A 25111-nucleotide genomic window follows, 5' to 3' on the forward strand; every position below is an offset into this window, starting at 1 on the left:
TTCGAATCCTTCAAAAGGGATCCGCTCCGATTGAATCATTCTAGGAAATCTTTCGAATCCCGAATCTGATAGTTTAGTCTGTACTTATTAGTTGACTTTTGATTGCTTGCCAGCAATTAACTTTATGCCAGTTAGTTGACAAGTTAACCAACAATTAACTTTGTGCCAGTTAGTTGGCAAGTTTTTTTACACACGACAAATCTTTTTGTTTTTCTATAGTGAATATTTTCGAATATCGATTAGCCATTCTATTAGCTGAATTCCGACTGTTGAAGTTCAAATAATAATAATCCCCAATACTTCCCAATACAAAGCTGTGTTTTCTCAACATTTTCTCTCATTACACTTTCGATACACAATACACTTTCGGTTTAGGTTTTCATTCAATTATTTATAATCCTCATTCTAATATACAACTGTTTGTTTTCCGTAGAATGTGTTTGCGTGTTTCTTTCTTTTTTTGTTCTTTTTTGTTTTTTTTTTTAGTGTAGTTTGTGAAATAGAGTTTGTTTTTGCGAATTGAATGCCGTTTCTTGGTGATCATAATTACTTTCTCTTATATCATACGATAGCACAGTAGGAGTTTCTATCCTCGATCTCATTCCCGTTCCCCTTCTCCCATAGATGTTGTTCGTACGTTGTGCTTTACCATTTTTTCAGTTCGTAGATTATCTCACAGTTCCCTTTTCCCTCCGCAGTTTCCTATCAGTACATTCGCGTCCCTTCTTACAGTGATATTCTTAATTCCGTTTGACCTACCAATTCACGAACGAGTTGTTTTTATAATGTGTTTGCAGTGAGTTGTTTCGAAAGTGTTGCAGCAGTACGCGCAAACTTTTTTTTTGCTTCGTTCCATTTGCAGCAGCTATTCATCAATAACTGAACTAATTGTACGTGCTTGTAACCGTGGTATGTTTGTGTTGGGGCATGTGCAATCATGCAGAATATCAAGCTGCGTCATTGACTGAAGGATTTTGTTTCAAATCATTTAAACAGTGTCAGGAGGCAGCACTTTTGGTTAGTTCGTTTATTCCTTTTTCGTCTCCTAGATCACTGCAAATGGCGTATCTGTTATGTTGCCATAAGTGTAATTAAATCTTTTTTTTCTGGACGTTCTTTCGTTTACTATTCTACTTAAAGCAAAATCGCCCTAAAATGTTGAGTTATGCTTGAGTTATCGCAAAGGTTTTCAATTTAGCAAACTTGCCAAACAACATAATCATGCTCGTGTTGAAGAGAAGAGTAGTGGAGAAAATGTCTACTGTCGAAGCTGTATTCAACCAATTAAAAACCGTAATATTGCTAGAAGATTCGAGCTACAGCTAATCAAGTAACTTCACGTTACAGATACAATCGGTAAGGTAAGAGGAACAAAAAAAAACGGGAACGATGTTGCCGTTATCGTGACTTGGTGAAAATTGCATGTTGACACATCTTTTTAGTCTACTTTTCCTTCAACCTGTCCCGTCGTTCGCTCGGATCGATTGATGATTTGCGGGCATTGCTCATTCAGTGTGTACTAGCACTTTAAATTTTATTGATATCTAAGCACAGCTGACAGCAGTAAATTTTCGACTTGGTTCCTGACCATTCCTGATGAACAGCACCACTCGTTGTTCACCTTTGTTGAATTTCCATCGGATAATTGTTACTCCTCTTTGACACCGCCCACAACATGTTGTAGTCGTTGGGAAATTTTATGTTTTTAGCTTCATTCTTAAGCTGCAATTAGCCATCTAGAATGAGAAAATAAAAATAACAAAAATTAATCAAACAATATTATTATTGAGCATTTAAAAAGCCTGACTCATATGTATGTTTCTCTTTTCTTTGATCCTCCTTTATGTCCCGGTGACTTCAAATATTAAATTCCTTTTTCCACTACTACTTGCTCTATACTAGGACCTTATGGCCCCTTGACTGAAGCGCAGTGTGTGTGTATTTGTCCGTTACTTATTTTACAATCCGATGGGGAAGATAATTCTTTTCGATGCGTCAAACTCGTATAAGTCTTCCTTCCACCACACACGTACCGCAGGTGTTGCCTCTACGATCGTTCTACTTCTCTACTAGCCGTTGATGAGCAACAGCATGCATCCATTATAGCGTGCTATATTTGTGCCATGCTTTGGCGTGTTTAATTGGATTGCAAACGTGAATAAACGCCATCGACAAACGGTCAACCGCAATGCGTTATGTTGGTTCATGGATATTTACGCTGTTTTTAAGCCTACGCCTGTACTGTGTATGAGAATAAGCCAATCGAACAAAAGATAAGTTTTAAACAAATAAAGCAATTCATTTCCTTCGCAAACTAACAATCAATTTCACTGCAATGCATAAAATGCTAACGCTACTGTTTAAAATTCGAAAGTTCCAGAGCGCCTATTTGTTCTTTGTTGTCGTTGGTTCGCCAAGGACAGACTCAACACCAAACTCTCTCCCCCCATCACAAATGACCCTCCCCGTACTCTATTCCCCCAACTTCGCCTCCCACTCTCTCCGGTCCATGCTCATGGCAATGAAAGCAACACTACACCAACAGTCGATAGAATCGATTAGTGTATTTACCTTAAGGTGAACATTTCCTCGCGCTACCGCCACATTGTCCGATGCCATTGTTTCGTTCGTAGTGTGAGGCTTCCCATCGCCAAGGGAGTCGAGCGTTGTTATGATTTATTGTTACTCTGCTTGTCCATATACTGTTGTTGATTATGTGTGTGTGTATGTGCGGCAGCCGAGCAGACGGACAGAAACACGCACGCACGCATTCACGTGCACTAAATGTTGACGCGAAAACAAGCTCGTACGGCATAGAAGTGCCGCCGCGTGGTTCGCAGCCAATGCTCGATGGCTATCACACACCGTCTACTAACTGCAGCAGGAGATAATTCTTCGTACGTTATGTCGTGGGCTCTTCTATTTTTGTTTTTATAGTTCCGCGGTTAAGATGTTTGACAGTTCATTTAGCTGCTACTTGGATGATGCTGTCAAATTTTTATAAATTCCTCCAGACGCATGCACATTCTTGGACACACACACACACACACACCACGCGCACATACTTGCACACATACACACGCACAAGCTTTTATTTCTTTTCCCACAGAGTGTTTTGCTCTGCCTCTGTGGACACACTCGGCAAAGGGAGGATTATTGATGATAACTGGAGCTGGAAAGTTGCTGCTGCTGCTGCTGCTGCTGCTGTTGCTGAGGCTGCTGGTTTCTGTTGCTGCGGGTACGCTCGTACTTGTTAAATCCGCCCGCTCACCATTACAATTTGTTTTGCGTTTTGTTTCTTAAAAAAGAGTTATTCTGTGTGTGTGTGTAGTTTTAAGGAAAATTGGTTAATCAGCATCTAGTTGTCGTTGGCGTACCGTTGCGTCCATTCCTTCGCATTCCGGATCGCTTCCGCCTCGTTCACCTTCCACAGCTCGGCCACATCGTTCGCGAGCGGATCGTCCGGGTTCGGTGCGCTCAGCAGTGCCTGAATCGACAGCAGCACGGTGCGAATCTGCAGCGCCGGGCTCCACTTGTCCTTCAGTATGTCTAGACACCGAGACCGGGCTCCACTTGTCCGTTCACAGGGACAGAACAAACACGAACACACGCAACGCCGACGGGCGCACACAAAGGGGGCTCTCCCTTGTCCGTCTGCTACTATTCACACGGACGGCGAAAAACACTGCTTGCTACGGGTGTAAGTGTGTGTGTGTGTGCTTGGCCGTGCTCGTGTACGTGTGCCGTGTACAGTGGAGCGCGTTTCCAGACTTTTCTTGCGTGCACCAACCGTGTATCCTTCACTGGCTGTGTTAGCCCCGGCCTGTACGCCTCCTCCTATATTGAAACGAGCGAGCAATTTGACAGTGGGCTGCTACAGCGACAATGGGCCTTTCTGCGGTCTGTGTGTATGTGTGTGTGTGTGTTCGTGCGCTGTCAGTAGGGTGCTCCGCTTAACCTCACGCAAAAGCACACAATGTTAGCGGGTGGTATCGTTCTTGGAGAACTTCTCTTCGCACTACTGCCCTAACGGGGGAATTGCTTCACGAGGACGACACAACTAGAAGGATTTTGATGGTACAGAATCTATGCAGAATGCAGACGGTCTTTCTTATTTCCTTTCGCCAGCAACGAAATGAGACGCGACAATCACGAAATCGATATGACAATTTTCAACGCAAGTAGCGGAACACAAGTTCTCGTTCGACGAAGATCGAATCCGGTCCGGGCTTAGTTGGACAAATTCGATACCCAACTGACAGAAACGCTTCACATAGACAATGTCGACATGTCGGCGCAATGTCCGAAGTACAGTAGAACGTCGATTATCCTGGCAGCTTGGGACCGAACGGTTGCCGGTTAATGAAATCCACGGATAATGGTCCAAGAAATGTCTAATTCATTAAACAATTACAGTAGAACGTCGATTATCCGGGGGCGGATTAACCGGCGGGCGGCTTAACCGTGCGCATAAATGTAACAGCTGTTCAAACGTACAGCGAACATTTGCAGCGATAGTCAAGTGGCCAACCAGATTTTTGTGTTTAGTAATTTTTGTTAAATTCACTGTCTACATAGCGTCTCTTTGCTTCCTTCATTCATGGTGACGATTTCCTTTATATATTTTTTATAACTTTCACACCCTTTTACTCAAGGTCCATGAAAGAAAATCGCTCGATGCATTTAGAGCAAATTGTCAGAAAGTTATGGAAAAAATTTACCAGCTCAATTAAACATTATTTATGGGCGTTGCTATGGAGCAAATGGGATTATTTTTTACTATTTTGGACTCATTGTTTGCGCCTAATTTATAGAAATTATATGTTCTATAACTGAATCAACTCAAACATAACTTTTATCATTCGTTACCAGGTTATCGGCAAAAGATGGCATGCATATTGTGAATGTTCATTTCACTCTCAGCGTTTGAAATTGAAAGTTAAAAGGACTTAATTTACCCAGCTGGAACATACACTGTGCTGTTTTATGCCAGTTCCCAAGCGCTACAGATTAAGCTTAAACGACTGAACAATCAAATATGCATAGAAAAAAACGAAAGCTCCAAAGCTTTACTGATTGGCCCATAATATGGCGTTTCATAACTCATCATTATATTGCTGTCCTTTTCTTGAAACGTGTTTTGACTAACTTCGTCTATTCATGGCCTATATACCCTTCAAACATTCCGAGCAAAAAATTATATGAAAGGTCGTGTGGTCAGTTACGTGGATATCGACACCAATGACCATTACTAAAATCTCACTTGCATCAGTGCTGGTTTAGTATTTAAACAATCGTATCGACGTTCTAGTTCTAGCGATGCATAACTTCAATTAGAAACCATAAACAATACAGAGGGAAGAAGAATGCTCTCAAAGCGAAGAAAGCTAAACGAAGGCTTTTTATATTCCGTCTAGGTCTAGCTTGAGCCGTTTAGAACCCATTTAGTGGTCGTTTAGTGGATTTGTGGCGCTTGGGTTAAGGAGTGACAATGATATTTTATTTTTTCCAATCACAAAAAAATATTCCCCTAAATATGAAATAAAAATATTATACCTTGAAGTAAAAATTATTAAATAAATGTCAAACAAGTTGAAAAATAGTATTTTCATATGACTTGCCAATTTATGTCGGAAGTGTTGTCGAAGCGTTTCAAGGATATTTTGTTTGCGCACAATTATGCGTTCATTTGTTCAATGGGAATGGTGAATCGCACTGTCATAACAATTACTGTCAGCTGATTTCGTCTGTTTGGGAAATATCGACAACGAAATAAACAAACACCGTGCATAACAATGGGCGCTTAGAAATGTGAAATTACGTCGTGAAAAAGTTACCGTTTTAGAGATAAAAACATCCAGAAACTATCAGCATGGCAACCTTATTATCCGCTTCCCGGCACTGCGCCATGTTCCGGCCTTCGGTACCGAACGTGTGGCTTCTTACCTGGCTAGTCAGCTATCAGCGCAAAAGTACCAACATCAGTGCGGTTGATTCCTTTATCAGTGAGCTGATGGACAACAAAAAGCTAAAATGGAAGGTTTTGAACAGCCGACATCGTAACGGGCAACCAAAAACGTCACCCAAAACCGCCGACCTAGCTCCGTCTGAATTGGCTGCCAGCATTCGTACTCCCACGGAAACCATCCAACGCTCCTCGTTTCGTTTCAGCGAGCTGTACAACGAGCTTACGAACAACCCGCTAGTCGTAAACATTAGTCAGATGGAAGTATCCCAAGTTGATCATCTACTCGAAACGGCACTGAAGGAACAAAACAACGAAGACGTGAAATTGCTACTGGCACAAATATTGGAGTACGAGAAGCTACCGTCACTGCAGGTATTAAACGCCGTTCTCAAGAACCTGGCACACCGGACAGAAACGCGAACCATAGAACGGTTGAGTGAACTCTACCGAAAGCTTTATCCAGAATGCGGCAGCACAGCGATCGGCAGGTTCGAGCACTATAAGGCCCTTTGCGAGTGGAAGCAGGGCAACACGTTTAAATCACTCGACGCGTTTCGATCCATTATGCTCGAGTGTAACGAAGAAAGGATGATAATGATTGATCATTTACTGTTGGAAATTATCGATGAAACGATTGGCAAAAAGAGTGAAGCAGTTTTGCTCGCCGTAATGCAGCTGTGTGAGTTCAGCTTAGTCGAACTGCGCCACGAGTTTCCCATCTGCTACGTGTGGGAAAAGAGCTTCCTTAGCGCGTGGCACAGCGATCAGGAGGCGGCCAAAACGTTGTTCGATCGGCACGACGCACTAAGGAACGCGATCAGCAAAAGGTACGTGGCGGATGATCGAAATCTATATAGCGATATGGCAACAGCTTAAACGTTATTTTAAACTTACAGGATACCAAATCTGTGCTACAAACTGCTGTACGAAAACAACGTCGAAAAGGTGTACCAATTGATCGAAATGTTCCTCAAGCACGAAATGAAGGCAGATTGTAAAGCTATGCTCATCCGACTATTTGAATATCAGTGTAAGTGTGTGCGAGCATAGAGGTTTGTACATTCTACACACTAATGGGGTTGTGCTCTATTGCGTCTCTCACAGATTGGCGTAAAAACTTGCGCGGCTGTTCGGAAATCATGCAAAATGCGATCGATCTCAACATCGCCCTGCCCGAGATGTGCAATCGGCAGCTGCTGGAGCTGCTGCTAGGCCGAAGCGCGACGGAAGCGGCCCAGCGGGAAGCATGGAAAAAGTCGAAGGACTTGAAACCAAACAAATACACGTTGAAATTTTAGTGTATTATGCGCTGTGTACTTGCGAAGCAAATTGCAGCGTGATAAAAAAAATCGTTTTAAATAATAACTACAAACGAACGTCTCACTATTGCGATTTGGGTTTGTTGTAATACGATGCAAACGCGAAAGCAGTCGCGGGTCTACGGTGCCAACAGCTCAATGTTTAACTCTTTGCGTAGTTCCGTCACATCCTGCTCCCATCGCTTCTCCCAGTACACGCCCATCAGTGGTTTGATCCGATTGCCCGTCCGAAGGGCCCAGGGCAGATACTTTCGCAGATAGTTTTGTCTTTGTCTGAAATGAAAAGTGGAACCATTTTGGGGGGTGCAGCACTGGTTGGGAAAAGCTTTTTCGAATCGAGCCACTCACTTGGTACGAAGCCGAAAGGCACCAAAGACGGCACCGCCATAGCACATCGGTAGACCGGTGTTTAACGCTTCCACCCACTTGACCGTTACCTCGCCCAACATGTTGGTGGGCATGTCGAGGATCGCGTGTACCATATCGTGCGTTTCCCTGTATCGGGTCATGACGTACGCAAGTTCGGGCTCGTCCAAAAATCGCACCTCCATTCGTGAATCGGGTGTAATATTCTGTCAAAAAAAGGAAAAAAACACACACCATAAGCGTAACATACTTAAGAAATGTTTGTGTCTGTGTGCTAATTGCGTGTACATTATCTTCCATAAACTTGACGTATGTGTAACCGAACGTATGCTCCGGCATCTTTTTTAGTGCCTCCATATCCACCGTGCGCGTATTGATGCGCGGTTTCTCCGCCAGAATCCGTTGTCCCTCCTCGGTTGATCGCATGTAGTGGAGCATTTTTTCCAACGCCTCCCGTCCAGTCGTTTCCCCCAGGCAAGCGATCATATCATGCCTGCGCAGAAAAGAGTTTAAAAAATACAGTAAATTGGCTCGTTTATTGGCTTTTGGGTGAGCAGTTTGCAGGAGGGCTTACCTTCGCGGATCGACTAAAGCGGCGACGGAGCTTCCGGCGCTTAAAATTAGCCTTTGAATGTCGCTGACTTCAATTCGATTGCGAAGAAACTCTTTCGTAAACTCGTCCATCTCAACTGCTGCCGGCTGTGGCTCATCGTTCAAGGAAATGTTGGCTGTAGGTGCTGTTGTGCCGTCGGTTCCGGCCGTGGTAGAGCTTAGCTGGCGATACCGGAGACATCTTCTCGTGGCGTTAATCAACGGGTAGCAGCTTTTTCGAACGAACATTTTGGTGCTTTTTTTTGTTCTGGAAGGAAATGTGAATGGGTGAAGCAATTATTTGAAAAATAATTTATACATTTTACCATTTAATAATCTACAACAAAAAAAATCCGACCCATGTGATTAAAAACAATATTAAACATAATTACCTTCTATTATGAGCAGCTAAAATACATTTTCCCATACAAAGGGGATGATAAACAAGTGGGACAATGCTGGTTTTATCTAAAAATGCATTACCGGCCGGCTCGCAGTGGAATATCATTTAAAAAAAAGTTCACCCTTCAATTTGTCCCACCACGCTGTCATATTGATTAGAGCTGCACCGGCTCAATTTAGACATAATTAGTGTTATACACTATACATAACATATACAACATGCTATCGTTCAGTGGAGTTTCTGCCAGTACGTGTACTGTAATTTCAATGCGATCTTCACCTTCCTAGCCCTTGACTCTGGGATGCCTGACGTCATCGCATCAGTCACACGAGTGCCGACGTAGAGGAATGTACATCCTCAGCTCAACACCTGTTCCCTCTTACGTTACGCTCCCCAGAAATATGCTAGAAGATGTACAAACGGATTCGAACAGCCAGAGCGACTCACAGCGATGATGATGGCGACGACGGTTAAGACGCATCGCTTATGCTGCTGTGTCAATAAACCTGAACCTACCAACGAGGTCACGGTCACTATTGTTTCCGCGCACGAAGACGAAACGGTTTGTTTGTTCCGTTGGGATCTGGTAAAGGTTTCTTCTATTCATCATGGAAAACGCTGACCTTGTCCCACCGGAACAGTGAATGATCAATGTTATTAAACAAACTAACACACACAACAAATAGGTTTGATCACCGGCATTTGAACGAAGTCGTTTGAAGGCCCGCGATTAGCCTATCTTTTGCTGCTAAAAATAAAAGGCAAAGCATAATCCTAATGCAAACTCAATAATCTCAACAGCAACAGTTCGTGTGCTGTGCTGGCAGTGTTTTTTCGTAAAACGGCCAACCATATCATTAAAGGGCAACGGCAAAGTACACGCCCGCCGACCCGTCCGAGATTTGTACGTTACAGAGCAAGCAACGAAAAAAAAGAGCTGAACAACAACTGATAAACTGGTTTTCCCGCTGGACATACAACTGGGGACGTGTTTAACGAAGAACGCAAACAATTGCCCGCGGATCGAAATTGCGCTCCATCCAGAGTACTGTTCATGCTGTGAAATTGTGACAATTCTATAGAAATTGTATTGGTTTCTCCAAAATTTTCTGCATTTCTTGCATATTCGGCCACGGAAAACCAAATCTTTAAAGTTAGCAAGGGATGGAGCCGTCCACACTGGACTGAAAAGCCCGATCGTATGACACCAAATGCATACTGAATCCGTTTTTATCAAGCAGTTCAGTAGTCAATGTTTCGCCCCCCAAAAAGGGTCGATAAATCCTAATCACACGTTTGCTCTCTCCCACTCTTTCCGTGCGCATTTAATGGTTTAATGCTTTATCGTGTATTGCTTTATATAATTTCTGTTTTTGGATTAGATTAAAAAGGCGTGACGTTTTCTATATGTCATCGTTCCACCGCGATGAACGTACACCAAGTTCCGATTACTCAACCTCGATGGGGTGGTTCATGGTTTTGATGAGTTTTCTTTCTCGTTATACGCAGACGTACCGTTTATACAACTGAAGACAAAAAAAAAGCATAAATGCTCACTCACAACGCGGTTTTGTTACACAACGGCAATCCACCAACTCTCTTGGGTGGTGTATATATTTCGACTCCATCAATCAGCTTCACTAAAATCTCCTACACGGGGTACATGTACTCATCTTCAACTTAAAACTACACAGGCGAAACTAAAAACAATCTACGATACACAGCTTATCATGCGCCTTCGATGCAATGCCTTCTTTTTAATATCAACTCACGCACGGGAGGGGTGGCCATTCGTTTACAAGGTGGCGGAGGAGCGCCAGTATTTTCGCTATACAATAGAATATTGTAATGTGGCATCCTTTTCCCCCGTCGGAGTTCGGAGCACGAGAATTATTCGTTTGTTTTTGTTCAAATGTTTCTATCACTGCCGATGACACGCGTCGCACTCCCGGTGCCGCGTGTGTGTGTGTGATTGTGAACGTTTAGGTGATTATCGCTTAAAACTACTTCGATCATCATCTCTCTGTACACTTGGTATACCGCACTGAATCAATGGCCACATTGCACGCCCGCGGGGAAATCATCTCCAATGCCCTTCTGGTTTTTTTGTTGTGAAACTAATGCATTTGCCCTTAGCAAGCGAGTGGGCGAAGGGAGGGAGAAAGGGGCAACGTACAGACACTACTAATAAATATATGCCCCACTATCTGCCCCCCGGTTAGCTCGCTTTGGTTTTGTTCGCTTTACTACACACACGCGCGCACCCACCACCTCCACCATCGCGTCCTCTCACACGTTATCGATTCTTCCGGCGGCGGGCAGCAGCAGCTTCTTGTCGGACGAGGCAGCGTCACCGCTTCCTCCCCCGCCGCTCGGCTTCTTCCGGAAGGTGACGTACGTGTAGAGCAGGCTGCCGGCCACGCTGATGTTGATGCCGAGCGCGTTCAGCAGCGAAAACACGTAATCGCCCCCGATGAACATCCCGATGTACGTGACGCTGATGTTCTTCAGGCAGCCGACGATGGTGGTGGTCAGGGCGGAGTTGTGCTGGGTGCACAGGATCACACTGTACGACAGGATGAAGCCCATCACGCAGGACAGCAGGAACTGCACGACGAAGAACGGATCGTTCCAGCCCTCGTACTGCCACGCTCGGTCGATGTCGCCGGCCAGCCAGGTGCCGACCAAGGCCGGCAGTATCATGAACAGCGAGTTGTAGTACATCAGCCCGTACTTGCCCATGTCGGCCGTGTCGAGCTTCTTCTTCATGTACACGCCGTTGGCCGCGGTCAGCGTGTTCGTGATCATCACGTACATGTAGCCCTGCAGATTGAAGCTGAGATCGTCCAGCGCGGCCATCAGGGCGCCCCCGACCATGGCGAACACGCTCACCTTCACCGCGAGCGTGGGCCTAATGCCGAGCACCAGCAGCTCCAGCAGCATCGTCAGCAGGATGGAGAACCGCCGCAGGGCGGCAAACATTGGCAGGCTGAGGGCTTGCGTGCCGCCGAGCCCGAACATCATGTTGCCGAGATAGATCAGCGGCAGCGGGAATATGCGGCGCGCGATGTCTCGGCTGAAATCGGGATACTTGACTAGCTGCAGCCGCTTGGCGACGAACAGCACCACGATGCTGGCCGTCAGCTGGCCGAGACTGAGCACCAGGAACGAGGGAAACCGGTAGCTGGTCAGCACGGTCTTATTGACTACGGTGATCAGGAACGACGAGAGGCCGTAAAACACGGCACTGGATAGTTTGAGAAACTGGGTCGTTTCGCCGCCCGCCATCTCCGACGCGGACGATCGCATTTTCGACAGATAAGCTATCATATCGTGACCGGTCCGATAACGTTCGTGGGAGCCGGGGTAGCTTACGCACTGCTTCCGCTCTGGATCCCGGGCTGGCCGAGGGATGATGCTTCCCTTCTCCCGGCCGCTAACCTAACGGGTGCGAGATTCCGTGCCGACTGGCGATGCTTATCGCTGCTGCTGCTGAGTCGTGCTATGACCGTCGGCCGAGATTTATACTGTTTCTTGGTAGGGTGAGTTTTACTACCGACTTTTGCGGTCGGTCTCTTCGCTGGTGCCGGTCTAGGAATAGATTTGTGGGGTTTCGATCGATCCAGCATTCTTGCGTGGCCCCTCGTTGGTTGGTGGTGCACTATCCGGTTCTACACTAACCACATGGCACTTGGTTGCTGCGTCTATGCTGCTGGGCTATGTGTGTTTCTGCCGATCGAAGCAGTCTGCGCTTTACCCCAAACAATGCGCAAACAATCACGGCCACGGATTTGCGTTCCAGTATCAACAAGAATTTGACACTTGATTTGTACGGAACAGGGTCACCGCCGCCGTCGGCAGCAACAGCAACGTTTGCCGTTTTTCTTCGTCTGGATTGCTCAACTACGGTAACATTAAATTAGCGCAGCAGAGTCATACCAGCGTTGGGCGCTCGATTACACTCGCGATGGTTACTGTTCGGTTCTGTTACGGTATGCAGGCGCGATTCGCCGATGGCATTGCCCATTCAAAAGCACAAACACCCAGCCACAAAAGGAACCGAAACGTAAAACACTACGACGATGCTATGTTTCACCGTCATCGAACACTGAAAACGTGTGTGCCGTAGCGACGAAGACACAATCACGCGAAAAATTATCCAATCTTCAACACGAACGAGCTAAAGTACCGCGAGGGACTGAGCATCCGAAAACTTTTTCGGAAGGCCACGGATTCCATCAACAGAGCACTACCATCCACCACACACATCTACACGCACACACGCGCAGCGTAGCTACTGTCATTCCCGGATAAGAGTTTGACAGCAATGACATTGCTTTGTTTTTTTTTGCGTTTTTTATTTCATGAACTGCAATTATGAAATTCTTTTTTATCGGAAGAACACCGCCAAAATTCGATATGATGGAGATGCACAACATGCTTAATCACACCTAAAATAAAAGCACCCGCAAAACTTACCACCGATCGATATGCGTTGAGCTTCTGCACGCTGGATTGCTTCAAAAACAGATTGTTTTGGCTCTGCCGAATTTGTCAATTGCGGTGCAGCGCATGGATGGGGGCTTCTTTCACGCAACCCATTCGCGAGCACAGCAGCGGGCTATTCGGAAGGCGAAACTACAGTACGTGACAAACAAACACTCCAGCACTCCAGTGAGGCTACGGATTTCGATTTATTTCTACAACGTGATACCTCGCACAAAGTATGTAGCTACTGTAAAAAAATGTAAGCATTTTCCACACAGGAATGTTATGCTCGTGCACAAATGGGAAGGTTTAAAATGGAGCTCAACACACACACAAAAGGTATACCAGCGAATCCGCCAACGGTCGCCGGTACTGCATTTACATTACATTGCTAGACGGTAAAATAAAACTATCGCCGACGGACATCGGTGATGCGCCGAGGGCAGCATCCGCTAACTGTTATCTTCGGTCGCCCTTCACCGAGGCCCCTTTGGCCTGGCTGTTGCGCCCCGTCCGCGGGGAGTTCTTCTGCGAGGGTTTCATGATGCTGGGCGGTGTGGCGGCGGCAGCAGCGGCCGCGACCGCCACCGAGTAACGCGTCGTAGCGGCGTGCGGTTTCGGTTGCGAACCGGCGCCGGCCGAAAGCAGCGGACTGCTACTGTTCGGTACCGGCTTGGGCGTTCCCAGTGCCTTTCCCGTACCGTTGTTGCCGTTGTTGTTGTTATTCGGGCCACCGTTCGGTCCACCGCCCCCCGATCCATTGTTCAGGATGGGCTGGGGCATTGGCGCGGCCAGGTTCGGGTTCGGCTCGCTCATGTTTACCATCTCGTTGAAGGTGTAGCAAAAATCGCCCAACCGCACGATCTCCCCATTTTTGCCCGAGTAAAGCGTCAGCGACTGGCGCCACACGTTGGCGTAGCCTTTGGTGAGGCGCACGATATCACCCGGCAGCAGCTGCTTGCCCGGCTCGTCCCAGATCGACACGTTGATGGCGGCGCTCTGGTCGGCCACTTTGAACGTGCGCACCTCGCGGTTCTCTTTCGTCAGCGTGACCGGCCCTATCTCGAGTATGATGAAGATCACGTTGATGTTTTTCATCCCCGGGTAGATGTCCTTAATCGCCATCAGGTCGGTCGGGTTGGGATTGGGCGGTGGATGGTTCTGCATCGGGCTGGTGGCAGAGGGTTGATTATTTTCGTGTGGGAACTGTATGCGCCAGCACTTCAGGCGGGTTTTGACCGCAATACATACCCGTACATATTAACGGCCATTACAATCTGTGCAGGGAGGGTAAATGGGAGCGGCCTAGATGATTTCAGTGGCAATCGGTGGAGACGATTTCGTGTTTACAGCTGAATTTTGTTTTGTTTTGATTTCGCCCCAGCATCCAGTTTGACAGATGGGTTTGTTCGGAAAAAGGGGAAGAGTCGTGCGCCGGGGGAAAAGAACACACGGGCGAAACGGGCAAGCGTCAGCGCAATTGTCACAATGACTGTCAACTAGTGGAGCAAAAATACGCCATCGCGGTTGCCGAGGTAAGAGCACTTTTTTCCGCCGCTGCTTTCCGGAATTTCTTTGTTCGGTTTGCGAAAAATTCGGCGTAAAAACGTACTGCCCAACGCGCCAACGGCAAAAGATTAACGTTGTGTTTTCTTGCGTTGATTGCGCGCCCGGGACAGAATCTACGCCAAGCAACATGGATATCGACGAGGAAGAGTTCGAGGCACCGACGTCCAGCAGCAGCCGAGGTGAGCGGAAGCGGTTCGAGGTCAAGAAGTGGAACGCGGTAGCCTTGTGGGCCTGGGACATCGTGGTGGACAACTGTGCGATCTGCCGAAATCACATCATGGATCTGTGCATCGAGTGCCAGGCGAACCAAGCGTCCGCCACCAGCGAGGAATGCACGGTGGCTTGGGGTGTGTGTAATCATGCGTTCCACTTCCACTGCATCTCCCGATGGCTGAAGACCCGGCAGGTCTGTCCGCTCGACAACAGAGAGTGGGAGTTCCAGAAGTACGGTCATTAGGAGGACGCGGGGCGAGGCACAAACTTGCGAACTAAACCACCCCTACCCAGGCTACAGCACTACATGGCAGCCAGAAGCACGCGGAAGCGCTGACGCTGCCTCTCCTTGAACAAACACATCCGGATACGTTCTAAAGAATCTGAGAAAAGCAACCGACGACTCGATTGGCTGTACGCAAACCGTAATAAATTCAGCAGTTTTATCGTATGAGCTAAATTACACCATATTTAAAATGTTTATTCGATTATTTTCATCATCACAGTCTTTTTGGTTCTCTTTTTCCGGTTCAAGAGAGAGAGAAGGAGAGAGGAAGTCATCAAGGACACTTGGGGGGAGGAATGGTGATGGGGGCAAGTCGTTTCCTGCGTCATCGTCGGTTTGTGGTGTCGTTAGCCGGTTCGACCCAGTGATTGGACCCCAGCTTGTTCGACCAGTGGGGCCAAGTTTTGATGATATCGAACAGTGCCTTGCCCGGACTCTCGAACGGTGCCAGCTGTCGGTGGCCGTACAGGCTGTAGTTGGAGGCAAGATAGTTTTCCTTCATACCTAGCAGTATGAGTTGCTTCGCAGCACTGAGCTGAGCGATCGGTGGCGGATCCGCGATGAATGTTCCAATGAACGCGATGCAGATGCTGTCCACGTTGAACCCTGCAAGGGCGAAACAAGTTAGAACCGTTTGGTGCTGTCAGGTTCTGCAAGGATTGCCCTTACCTTTCGTGTGCGCTCCTTGCTTTGTCCATCCTCTACCCTCGTACGCGTTGCCATCACCACCCACCAGAAATTGATACGCGATGTCGCTGAAGTTCCTCGAGTCGGGACTTGAATGAAACTCCTGGATCAACTTTACCTGATACATGCATTTCGTCTGTAGCAAGCAGAGAGAACAAGGGAAGAGAAAAGTGTCGCATTAATAGATTGGTTCTGTGGGTATGTATTAAAACGACGTTTAAAAAAATCATCTTCAAGACAGACAGAGTAACTTCCCGTGGAGAATTGGTTGTTGGAAGTATGATATATTTCACAACGAGTTTGTTAGCTTAACTAACCTAAATACTGCTGGCTGCTACTCGTGATCGGGCTGCTCGTCCTTATTTTGCTCCTTATCGACAAACTGGGGCAAGCTGTGCAGTGCTTCGATTAGCCACTTGCCCGTCCCAACCGTTGGATCCAGCTGCTCCGAGGCATATATTCGGTAACCTTCCTTTAGGTGCCGCTCCTTTGCACCAAAGTGCAGTAGATATTTCAACAGCTCGATTTGCTTTTTAGTAGGTTTGCCACCGTAATTGTACTCTCCCACAAAGGCCACCGTTATGCTGCGGGAATTGTAACCTGCGGCGGTAAAGACACGACAGGACGATTTTAATGCAGTGGAGAAATTCGTAGAGATTCTGTCTGTGCTGTTTTGGATGTTTATTTCATTGTATTTTACCGGGAATGGTGGCACCAATTTTGTGCCAATTTCGACCCTCGTAGATATGGCCATCTCCACCGATTAGAAAGTTGTACGTTATATCGTCGTAGTTTTTGCCATCCATATGAAACTCCTGAATTAAGCGCACCCGCAAACGGCATGCGGCCTGAAACGAGCAATGCATGCTACCTGTAATGTTCGCTATGTTTGTACCTCATTATACTAAGGTTGATTGTGTTTGCACCACATTTGGGTTATTATTGGAAAGTAGACGAACTGCCACGGAAATTACGTCTCGTCTCGTCTCGGCTCGTGAGCAGCATCGTTTATTGTCTTATAAATGCTTCATATATACGATATTATACGATTTTGCTGCTGCCCTCAATTCCTACGATAAATATTAATAAAAACCGAGTACACTATCTAGCTATTTCCCATTGCTTAACATAATTATAACAACTACTGTTTATGCATCCTTTCCCCTATTCCAGGCAACCGGCAACACGGGTAGCCAAATCGATTTTGCATATTGCTTATTTCTCTGATTATAGGAATCCTATTGAGTGGAAGTTTTGAATATGTGCGTTATTTTTCACAGTTATTTTTCTCCGAATTTTTTTGTAGAGTTTTTGGTGTATAAGAAACCTGTTTTTTAGAATTATTTTTTGCAATACCCCTTATTTCAGGAACCCGGGATACCCGGGTAGACAGCGACTTTGGAGGCTTATATCTTTTGAGGGCGTTATTCAATATCGATGCAATAGTCTGATGAAAATTGAATAAACTAATTTTGTTTCTACAAGTGTTCATAAATTGGCTCAAGTCGCTACCGCTTATAGCTTTTCAAAAATGAAAGGATTTTTTTGGAAAACATTCAAAACGTAAAAATATTTTTGCAGTACTTTACAACAGTTTCACAGGAAAATGGCACTAAAAGATAAAAGAGAACTGTATATTACACGTCTAACATATTTTTTCAGATTTTTCTATGAGTCATAAAACAGATAAAGGAGTTTCGATTTGAATAAAAACCGTTACAACACACCTATCATCATAATTTTATAAAATGCGCAAATGAGAAAACTTCTCTATTGCTATGTTATGTTGAATATACACTGTAAAGAGCCTGAATTCAAACATTGTGTGTGAAGTTTATTTTATGTTGGTGTCTTTCTCTTCCTGGTAGATGTATTAATGTATGTAACGGTTTTTATTCAAATGGAAACTTCTTTATCTGTTTAATTACTCATAGAAAAAAAATGATTTTTTGCTTGACATGTAGTATACAATTCTCAAAACTATTAGAGCCATCTTGTTGTGATTTTTTTTTGTAAAGTACAAAAAAAAAGGATTATTTCATTTTGTATTTTTTTTTCAATAAAATCCTGTCAACTTTAAAAAGCTATAACATAAAAACGGTAGCGAGTTGAACCAATCTATGCACAGTTATAGAAACTACATTAGTTTATTCAATTTTCATCACAATATTGCATTGATATTGGATTACGCATTCAAAAGTTACAAGCCTCCAACGTAGCTTCCAACCGCGCAGCCCGGTTGCCTGGAATATGATGTTTTTTTTTGGTTGCCAGTGGCAGGGTTAACGTGGTCAACAAGTTGTTCTTCATCTTAGAGGGTGCCACTCAGTCTTACTCGATTCTGCATTCGCACTTTCGCTTCAATGGCAAATGCACCTACACTACGTACGTTCAATCACCTATGCGTATCATAATTACAAACGTTCACTAAAATGTGGCAAAAGCCTCAGCTGTTCCATAAGATATTTGCCCGGGCTGATGGTGCCCTTCAGCTGGCTGGCACCGCACAGCTTGTACTCCTTGGCAAGCCATCCGCCGTCGGTACCGTTGCGAAGCAGCAGTACCAACTGTTCCATCTGCTGTTCCGTCGGTCGATTGATAGTCTCGTAGTTACCGATGAATGCTATCCCGTAGCTGATCGTGTTGTAATCTGTGAAACACACACACACGCACATATTGTGGGCATGATTTTGTAACTGTTTTCCTCCTTCGGCCTTTGCGATTTTGGTAGTTACGTACTTTTGGTGTGGGCTCCAACTTTAAGCCATCCGCGGCCCTCGTACACAAATTCGTCACCACCGATCAAAAAGTTGTAACCGATATCACCGTAGTTGGTGTGGTTTACGTGATACCTTTGAATTGATTGCACTAGTGCTTTGCATGCTTGCTGCATGGGAGAGGTCAGAGGTGTTTTGTGATTGTGGTGAAAAGATAGAAAGTTTTGTTAGATGTGGTAAATAGAACACGAGTAATTGATCTATTGCGAATTAGGTGGAGCTTTTGATTGAATTGCCAATGAGAATTTCATGTGAAATAGTGTAATATGGCATGGCCATAGGTGCAGTGTGATAATGTAATGTATAAAACAATGATAAGAAAATATGTTGTGGAATATGTTGTGGAACGTTTGAGAATCTGCCTCATGGCAAGCGGTATGCAGCACAGTGATTAAAGCTTCAGACGTCCGCTTAAGCAGGACACAGCTTAGTAACTATTCATTTTACATGATGGTTCTGGTGGTGGTGCGATATAACGTACAAAGCACTTAACGTAACAGCATCAGAGATTTGCACACACTTTTTTAAACGACACATAATTGACTGCGCGGAATACACTACAAAATAAATGTCTATGTTTTTCGACGGTAAGAGGTAACTGGCTATGTATAAATGTGACTGGTATGGTATTGTACAATTTTGCGTGTGATTTTGTTAAAAAAATGCTCTAAAACAGCAGAATAATAGAGTTCTGTTCTAAAAAGCAGTGGTTAATGTGCGGCATAACTACACGATCGTAACATTAAATTCAATGCATCAAACACAACTTGTGTCTGCGCAAAATTCATGGTTCTCAGCAGCTCAAGATCACTCGGCTAATATAAAACTGACCGTACGAAGAATATAACAAATCGTATAGTACATCTCTAGCTAGTGCTAAAGGTACAGTGTTTTGCATGATTCGCTTAATTATCAACGATTTAGGCAAAGATGACATGAAACAATATTGAAACTTCAAATTCTTAAAGGAAAAGGAAAAAAATGAAAAGAAAAGTAATGAAATGACTATTTGAATGACCAAAGCTTTATCACAGGGGTCTTTTTGCTAATTTTATTCGATGCTTCTCATTTCCAGCAATTTATTAAAACCTTTACTTGTTTGATTTTTTTTGTTTTAAACCTTTTTTCCAAGCAGCTTTATTAAGGACGAAATATTTTCGTTAATTCTACTTTTAATCTTTATAAATGGTTTGGAATGGAATATGCATGTAAATGTGAAGCATTTTACTTTCTTCGCACAAAGTACCCTCTTTTGAAGCATGAATCTACAAAATATACGAAATGGTGCAAAAAGAGCGAAAAAAACGATCAAAAATTAAATTCTAAATTTATGAAAGTATTAAGAGCTGACGGTTGCAAAGTTACTAACGGCTTTACTGCCTAATGTTGCAATGTATTAAAAACCCTTGAAACTCTTGGATTTTTATTAAATAATCTGCTTATAATGTTGAATAATTTTGTTTTTATATTCCCATTACATATTGTATCTCGTAAACTATACCCCGGTCTCGCCGGTCTCTAACTAATAGCCGGTCTCGTAGTACAGTCGTCAACTCGTACGACTTAACAACATGCCCGTCATGGGTTCAATCCCCAAATAGACCGCGCCGCCACACGTAGGACTGACTATCCTGCTATGGGGGGAATCAATTAGTCACTGAAAGCCAAGGCCACTAGTGGGTACAGGCAGGCCTTGACCGACATCGGTTGTTGAGCCAAAGAAGAAGAAGAAACTATACGAGTAAAAGTAAAGTTATATATGTTTACCGTGTTTTTTCAATATGAATAAAAAAAGCTTAGAGAATGGATGATCAGCCAGATCTTCTACACTTTGCTGGGTATTCCGACAGAATATAATTCGGCAAAACACTGTTTCAGCATTTCAATGTTGCTGTTGCAAGATTGTCTATTTATTTATCAATTGTTTTATGAGGATATAGACGTAACTTCAATCATATAAAAAATATATTTATGACCTAAAAATTAACAGTTTTTACAAAGTTAAAGCGTATATGCATATGCTTGATGTTTATATTTTATATTCATGTTTTGATGCAAAACTAATCTGGCTCCTTGAAAGGACGTTTTGTTAAAACGGACATGTCTAGACGGTTTGACAAGAATTGACTTCCTCTCAGTAATTGAAGTACTTTAAATTACCTTAAATGTTATAAATTAATGTTTTCCGTTAACTTTAAAATTGCGCATTAAAACGAAAAATTCAAAGACAGTTATTTAAACACATTAAAACGAGAATAGTAAATAAAAGAAAATTTACAAAAAAACGCAAAGAAAACTGTCCATACATTGTGGTTATTGCTAAACAATAATACGATCTTTTGCAAAATTCCACAATTAAGACACATCTATGTTATACATTTTAGTTCTAAAGTCTTAAAAATGTATTTAATAATTTATGAATGGCGCTTGAAGAATAGCAAAGCTGGGGTTGAATACAATGTTCGGCCATCAAAAAATAAACACCGACTGCGGTAAAGTGAACGGTTTGATAATGCTATCATGTGAAAGTTTACACTGCACGGTGTCTTATCTTTGTCGTCTTGTTTAAGGCTTACCTGAGTAGTGCAACCTTCGGTGGCAGTGTGAGCAATGATGACGTTATTAACCGGCAGTTTCAGATCGGTCAATTCCTCTCTGGGCGGTTGCGCCAGCCATTCCGTTCTCGTCACTAACCGTAACGGTCTCGGATCTGGGAATAGATCATCCTCTATGGAAGAAACGACGAAAGAAAAACAAATTTGTTTTTTTTTTGTAATTACGTGTTAGGTAAGGGGCATAGTGAGAATGGTATCCAAGGAGGGTAGAATTGTGTGAAAAGTAAAAAGTCTAGTACAAAACAATGTTTTTGTACCTATATCCTTGTCCTGCGGAATATTTTGACGATTGTCGTCGCCGTCGCCTACGGGGAGCCTAAATCTAGCTTTACCTGACGCGGTGAGGATCGATATGACCGCTACAATGGCACACAGGACAATCATCAGCGATACCATTACGATAAAGCTGAGCAAGGGTTTATCCTTTATGATTGTCTTAAGACTAGATTGCCAGGTGCGTGGCTCGGGAGGTTTGGTTGCGGAAGGTACTACCGATAAAAAGAGAAAGCAAGCATATCGCAGGCGTTAGAAATCACGCACCCATTTGCTTAATCTCACTGCACAGTACCTTTTTTAGTAGAATTTGTATCGTCGGTTTCGTTTTCCTGAACCTGATATCCCTGGTTGGTGGTCCCATTCTTACGATCCTGGTAGATGTTCTTTATAACAACCTGCCCCTTGATGTACGTTTTGTTGCCGAACGTGATGTCCGACGAGTTGTGGACCGCGATCGCCCCGATCGTGGATGCAGCCGGGCTTGGCCGTACCCCGGGAGCGATGGCTTCCACGGCAACCTTAACGTTCGCGTTCGGGAGCACGCGTGCCTCCCCCGGTGCCAGTGTACCAGGGATACGATCAATCGCTCGCTTGATAGAATCATCGTCACACTCGGTATCGCTACTACTGCTATCGAAGACACTCGAGTCGTCATCATCGCCACCGTTGTCTGTTCGTTTGATGGATGACGCCGAGATATTGGAAAGACTGCTGCCCTTAGCGCTATCTGACTTGCCGGTCCCGGTGCCCGAGTTGTTTAGGCCGGCGATCGTATCACCGCCGCTCGCCGACATCGACTGTGCCTTAGTGTGGTATCCGGTGTTGACTGAGGTATCATTTTCTAGCTGTAGGTTCCTTGCCAGTGCCATCGTTCGGATTTCGTTTACTGCTGCAACGGGCACTGTCACAGTCACACGACTTGCAAGTATCTCCGAAAGCTTCCGTTTGTTTGTGTTTGTAGTGTGGCTCTTTATCTCACGGAAGTGTTGAGAGACATCTTAGCCTCGCAGTAGCTCCAGTCTCTGCCTGAAAAGGGGGTGATATAAGGCGGTTAAAAATACATTTGATTAGTCACTGTTTGATTCTTAGTGCCAGTTCAAACGCTGAATGCAGCCGCAGCCAAAATGCAAGGACAGTTGATTTGTTATGAAAAATGTCAGAAATCTCTTGACAATAGAATATCCTAACATTATGTAACTCAGAACCGCTCTCCGATAAATATTTATCAAGACAATGTGTGTCGAGAGCAAAGAAAGTCTAGGGGTTGCACTGTTCAAAAGCGTTTCTATATCTCGTCCCAGCACACTGCTAATGATAATGATGTTAGTGTGTTTGCACTGAGGTCAACTGAACATGGCGGGTACCCGCCTGATAAGCACTAGAAGAAATAGAAACACACACTTCATTTCCTTCGCGGTTTGTAACTTGCAAGGGGTTTTGGAGAGGGTGCTCTTCTCGATTGCTTTATTAATGGTATAGGCCACCAAACATATGATGGAATGTATGAGATCGGTGGACCAATTGGGTCAAACGTCTCAGACAGGCTTGAATTGATAGGTAATTCGTGTTGTTATTATTGCCGGAGTAGTTCTATTCTTAGTGACTGTTTTAGAGCACAGCTTTATGTACAAAACATATTTTAATATGAGGATCAACGTCCTTAAACATTTTACACTAATGTGATACAATTATCGATATGATAGAACAATATAACACGTAAATAAAACAAAATTGGTCGACATAAGTAACCTTGACGAATGAATAATGCAGAGTTCACATATCCAAGAAATTAAGATTAAACATAAAATAAATCAATAGCTAACTAGTGTAACAACGCTTTAGGCACCACCTTAAACACGTAGGTAAAGCACTTGCGGTTAACAGACAAAATGTAGCACACTGCACCGATCGATTGTTGCAATATTACGAGCTGCACGGCCCTATTTGCATGTGTCACTAGCACAACAACACAAAACCAGTATGCACCGTACCCCACCCCGCATTCGCAACGATCAGCAGGGGTTAAAACATCTTCCTTATCTTTACACTTACACACAGACAAACACACACAGTCTCATGCAATCTTCGGTCGGTCAAGTGGAATGAGATCGCGCATGGTAAGCCGTTTGTAAATCCTTTGCTACAACTGTCTGGACAGGAAACAGTAGGCTTACAAGTTTCTTGGAATCGAAATTCCCGCTTGAGAGAGTTTTGCTCACGTCACGTCGGCTTTCTTTTGCGCGATGAATGTAGAACAGAGCTTAGTTTTGACAGATTTTGGTAAATATACGATGCAGGCTGCATCTAACCCCATGAAACAACGTAGAAGATCGCATCAAACATACGTTAAAACTCATGCGCGGCCACTGCCAAACGTGTCAGAATTGTAGGACGTGCTGTGAGCTTGCCAATGCCTTTCAACTTCGCACATCACAACACATTAGCAATCACAACAGAAAGTTACTTGTGTTAGCTGACCAAACCAACACCTCTTTACACACTCCCATCAACCCTCGATTGTATCTACACGATCGATGCTTGATCCGATCATGTGCTCGTGCGTGTCGTCGCGTCGCATGTTATGTGCTGAAGGTTATTTGCTCTGCCGCTCGACGACCCATCGTCTAACGTGGGGTTAATATTTGCTTTACGTCCAACATCACCAACACTACCACCGATGTGAACAAATCGTTCCATCCCTTGATCTCACTGCGAAGTGAGTAAATAATGTTTCGACTTTTTGTATCAGCTTTCGTTTGAACAAAATGCACTATGGACGTGGGTTAGGACACTTATACTGCCCAGGGATAGTTTCATGATTCTTTGATGAGCTTTGAGCTTTTGAACCAATAAGAACAGTTCCAGATAAGTTCTGCTTCAAATCACTGTTATCACACTATCGGTGCACTTTGTTTTTCTTTTCTTTTTTGGGAGGGGGTGGAAGTGCTTCCGCCTGCTTTGTTGTCACACACGCACACACAAATGGATGTAATATATTGCGTTTGGTACAGTAATGGGGCGGTTAATTTACGTACTTTTCCGCCACCAACAGGAATACACAGATTACAGATTCTCGTTCTTGGAAGTGTGTTGCTGTGGTAACACCCTTTGTCTAGCAAGAAAAGAAGTTTTTTTTCTTGTATAATTCCTGAACACGGACTTCCCGTTTTGATGGGCGCGTACTGCATGGGCCCGATGACGGTGAGGCGATGACCGAATCGTTGCGTATGCGTTCACGATCTATCAACTACTATCATCTTGCGCGGAGCTTGGAGCTTGGGACGAACGAACACAGCCAAAGCGCGCGTTTTTGACGCATTTTGCTACCACCACACGCAAAGAGCGCGCGATCGTGTTCGTTGGAACCCGCGAAATAGCGATTACGTTTGGCGCGTCATTCATGTGCCCTCGCGAGAAGAGTATTGTGATCGCTATCTCATTCACAACATTCAACTAAGGGTAAAGTTATCTGTAAGCATGATTTGCGCGTTTGTGATTTTTGTTTTTGTAAATTTTATCCATTTTGTTACATACACTACCTTTGATTCTAATG

The 25111-nt window shown here is 44.4% G+C and overlaps 5 protein-coding genes and 1 long non-coding RNA gene across 6 annotated transcripts; 2 read left to right on the top strand and 4 right to left on the bottom strand.

Annotated features, from left to right (window-relative positions):
* Nucleotides 1-370: 370 nt before the first annotated feature.
* LOC120898377 lies at nucleotides 371-3562 on the bottom strand. The gene is made up of 2 exons (XR_005738656.1): nucleotides 2572-3562; nucleotides 371-1736 (listed from the first exon to the last, which is right to left on the bottom strand). It is a non-coding gene; the product is annotated as an uncharacterized LOC120898377 (long non-coding RNA).
* Nucleotides 3563-5724: 2162 nt separating this feature from the next.
* On the top strand, nucleotides 5725-7351 carry LOC120898371. Its single transcript, XM_040304163.1, has 3 exons — nucleotides 5725-6795; nucleotides 6865-6998; nucleotides 7073-7351. Exons 1-3 carry the CDS (start codon nucleotides 5873-5875, stop codon nucleotides 7264-7266), a joined length of 1251 nt encoding a protein of 416 aa, XP_040160097.1. The 5' UTR covers nucleotides 5725-5872; the 3' UTR covers nucleotides 7267-7351.
* LOC120894088 lies at nucleotides 7249-13095 on the bottom strand. Its single transcript, XM_040296467.1, has 6 exons — nucleotides 10940-13095; nucleotides 8637-8752; nucleotides 8228-8512; nucleotides 7942-8146; nucleotides 7636-7859; nucleotides 7249-7560 (listed from the first exon to the last, which is right to left on the bottom strand). The coding sequence occupies exons 1-6, from the start codon at nucleotides 11975-11977 to the stop codon at nucleotides 7407-7409; spliced, it is 2022 nt and encodes a 673-aa protein (XP_040152401.1). The 5' UTR covers nucleotides 11978-13095; the 3' UTR covers nucleotides 7249-7406.
* Nucleotides 13096-13322: 227 nt separating this feature from the next.
* Nucleotides 13323-14535, bottom strand: LOC120898373 (SOSS complex subunit B homolog). The gene is made up of 2 exons (XM_040304165.1): nucleotides 14387-14535; nucleotides 13323-14306 (listed from the first exon to the last, which is right to left on the bottom strand). Exons 1-2 carry the CDS (start codon nucleotides 14404-14406, stop codon nucleotides 13595-13597), a joined length of 732 nt encoding a protein of 243 aa, XP_040160099.1. The 5' UTR covers nucleotides 14407-14535; the 3' UTR covers nucleotides 13323-13594.
* Nucleotides 14536-14550: 15 nt separating this feature from the next.
* LOC120898375 (RING-box protein 1A) lies at nucleotides 14551-15387 on the top strand. Its single transcript, XM_040304168.1, has 2 exons — nucleotides 14551-14670; nucleotides 14815-15387. Exon 2 carries the CDS (start codon nucleotides 14832-14834, stop codon nucleotides 15159-15161), a length of 330 nt encoding a protein of 109 aa, XP_040160102.1. The 5' UTR covers nucleotides 14551-14670; nucleotides 14815-14831; the 3' UTR covers nucleotides 15162-15387.
* On the bottom strand, nucleotides 15369-24823 carry LOC120894099 (peptidoglycan-recognition protein LC-like). The gene is made up of 11 exons (XM_040296480.1): nucleotides 24594-24823; nucleotides 21851-22584; nucleotides 21540-21770; nucleotides 21244-21395; nucleotides 18630-18777; nucleotides 18307-18540; nucleotides 16591-16761; nucleotides 16226-16490; nucleotides 16134-16140; nucleotides 15873-16026; nucleotides 15369-15809 (listed from the first exon to the last, which is right to left on the bottom strand). The coding sequence occupies exons 2-11, from the start codon at nucleotides 22425-22427 to the stop codon at nucleotides 15529-15531; spliced, it is 2220 nt and encodes a 739-aa protein (XP_040152414.1). The 5' UTR covers nucleotides 22428-22584; nucleotides 24594-24823; the 3' UTR covers nucleotides 15369-15528.
* Between the last annotated feature and the right edge of the window lie 288 nt (nucleotides 24824-25111).

Source organism: Anopheles arabiensis, chromosome 2, assembly GCF_016920715.1.
Source record: "Anopheles arabiensis isolate DONGOLA chromosome 2, AaraD3, whole genome shotgun sequence".
Taxonomy (NCBI): Eukaryota; Metazoa; Arthropoda; class Insecta; order Diptera; family Culicidae; genus Anopheles; species Anopheles arabiensis.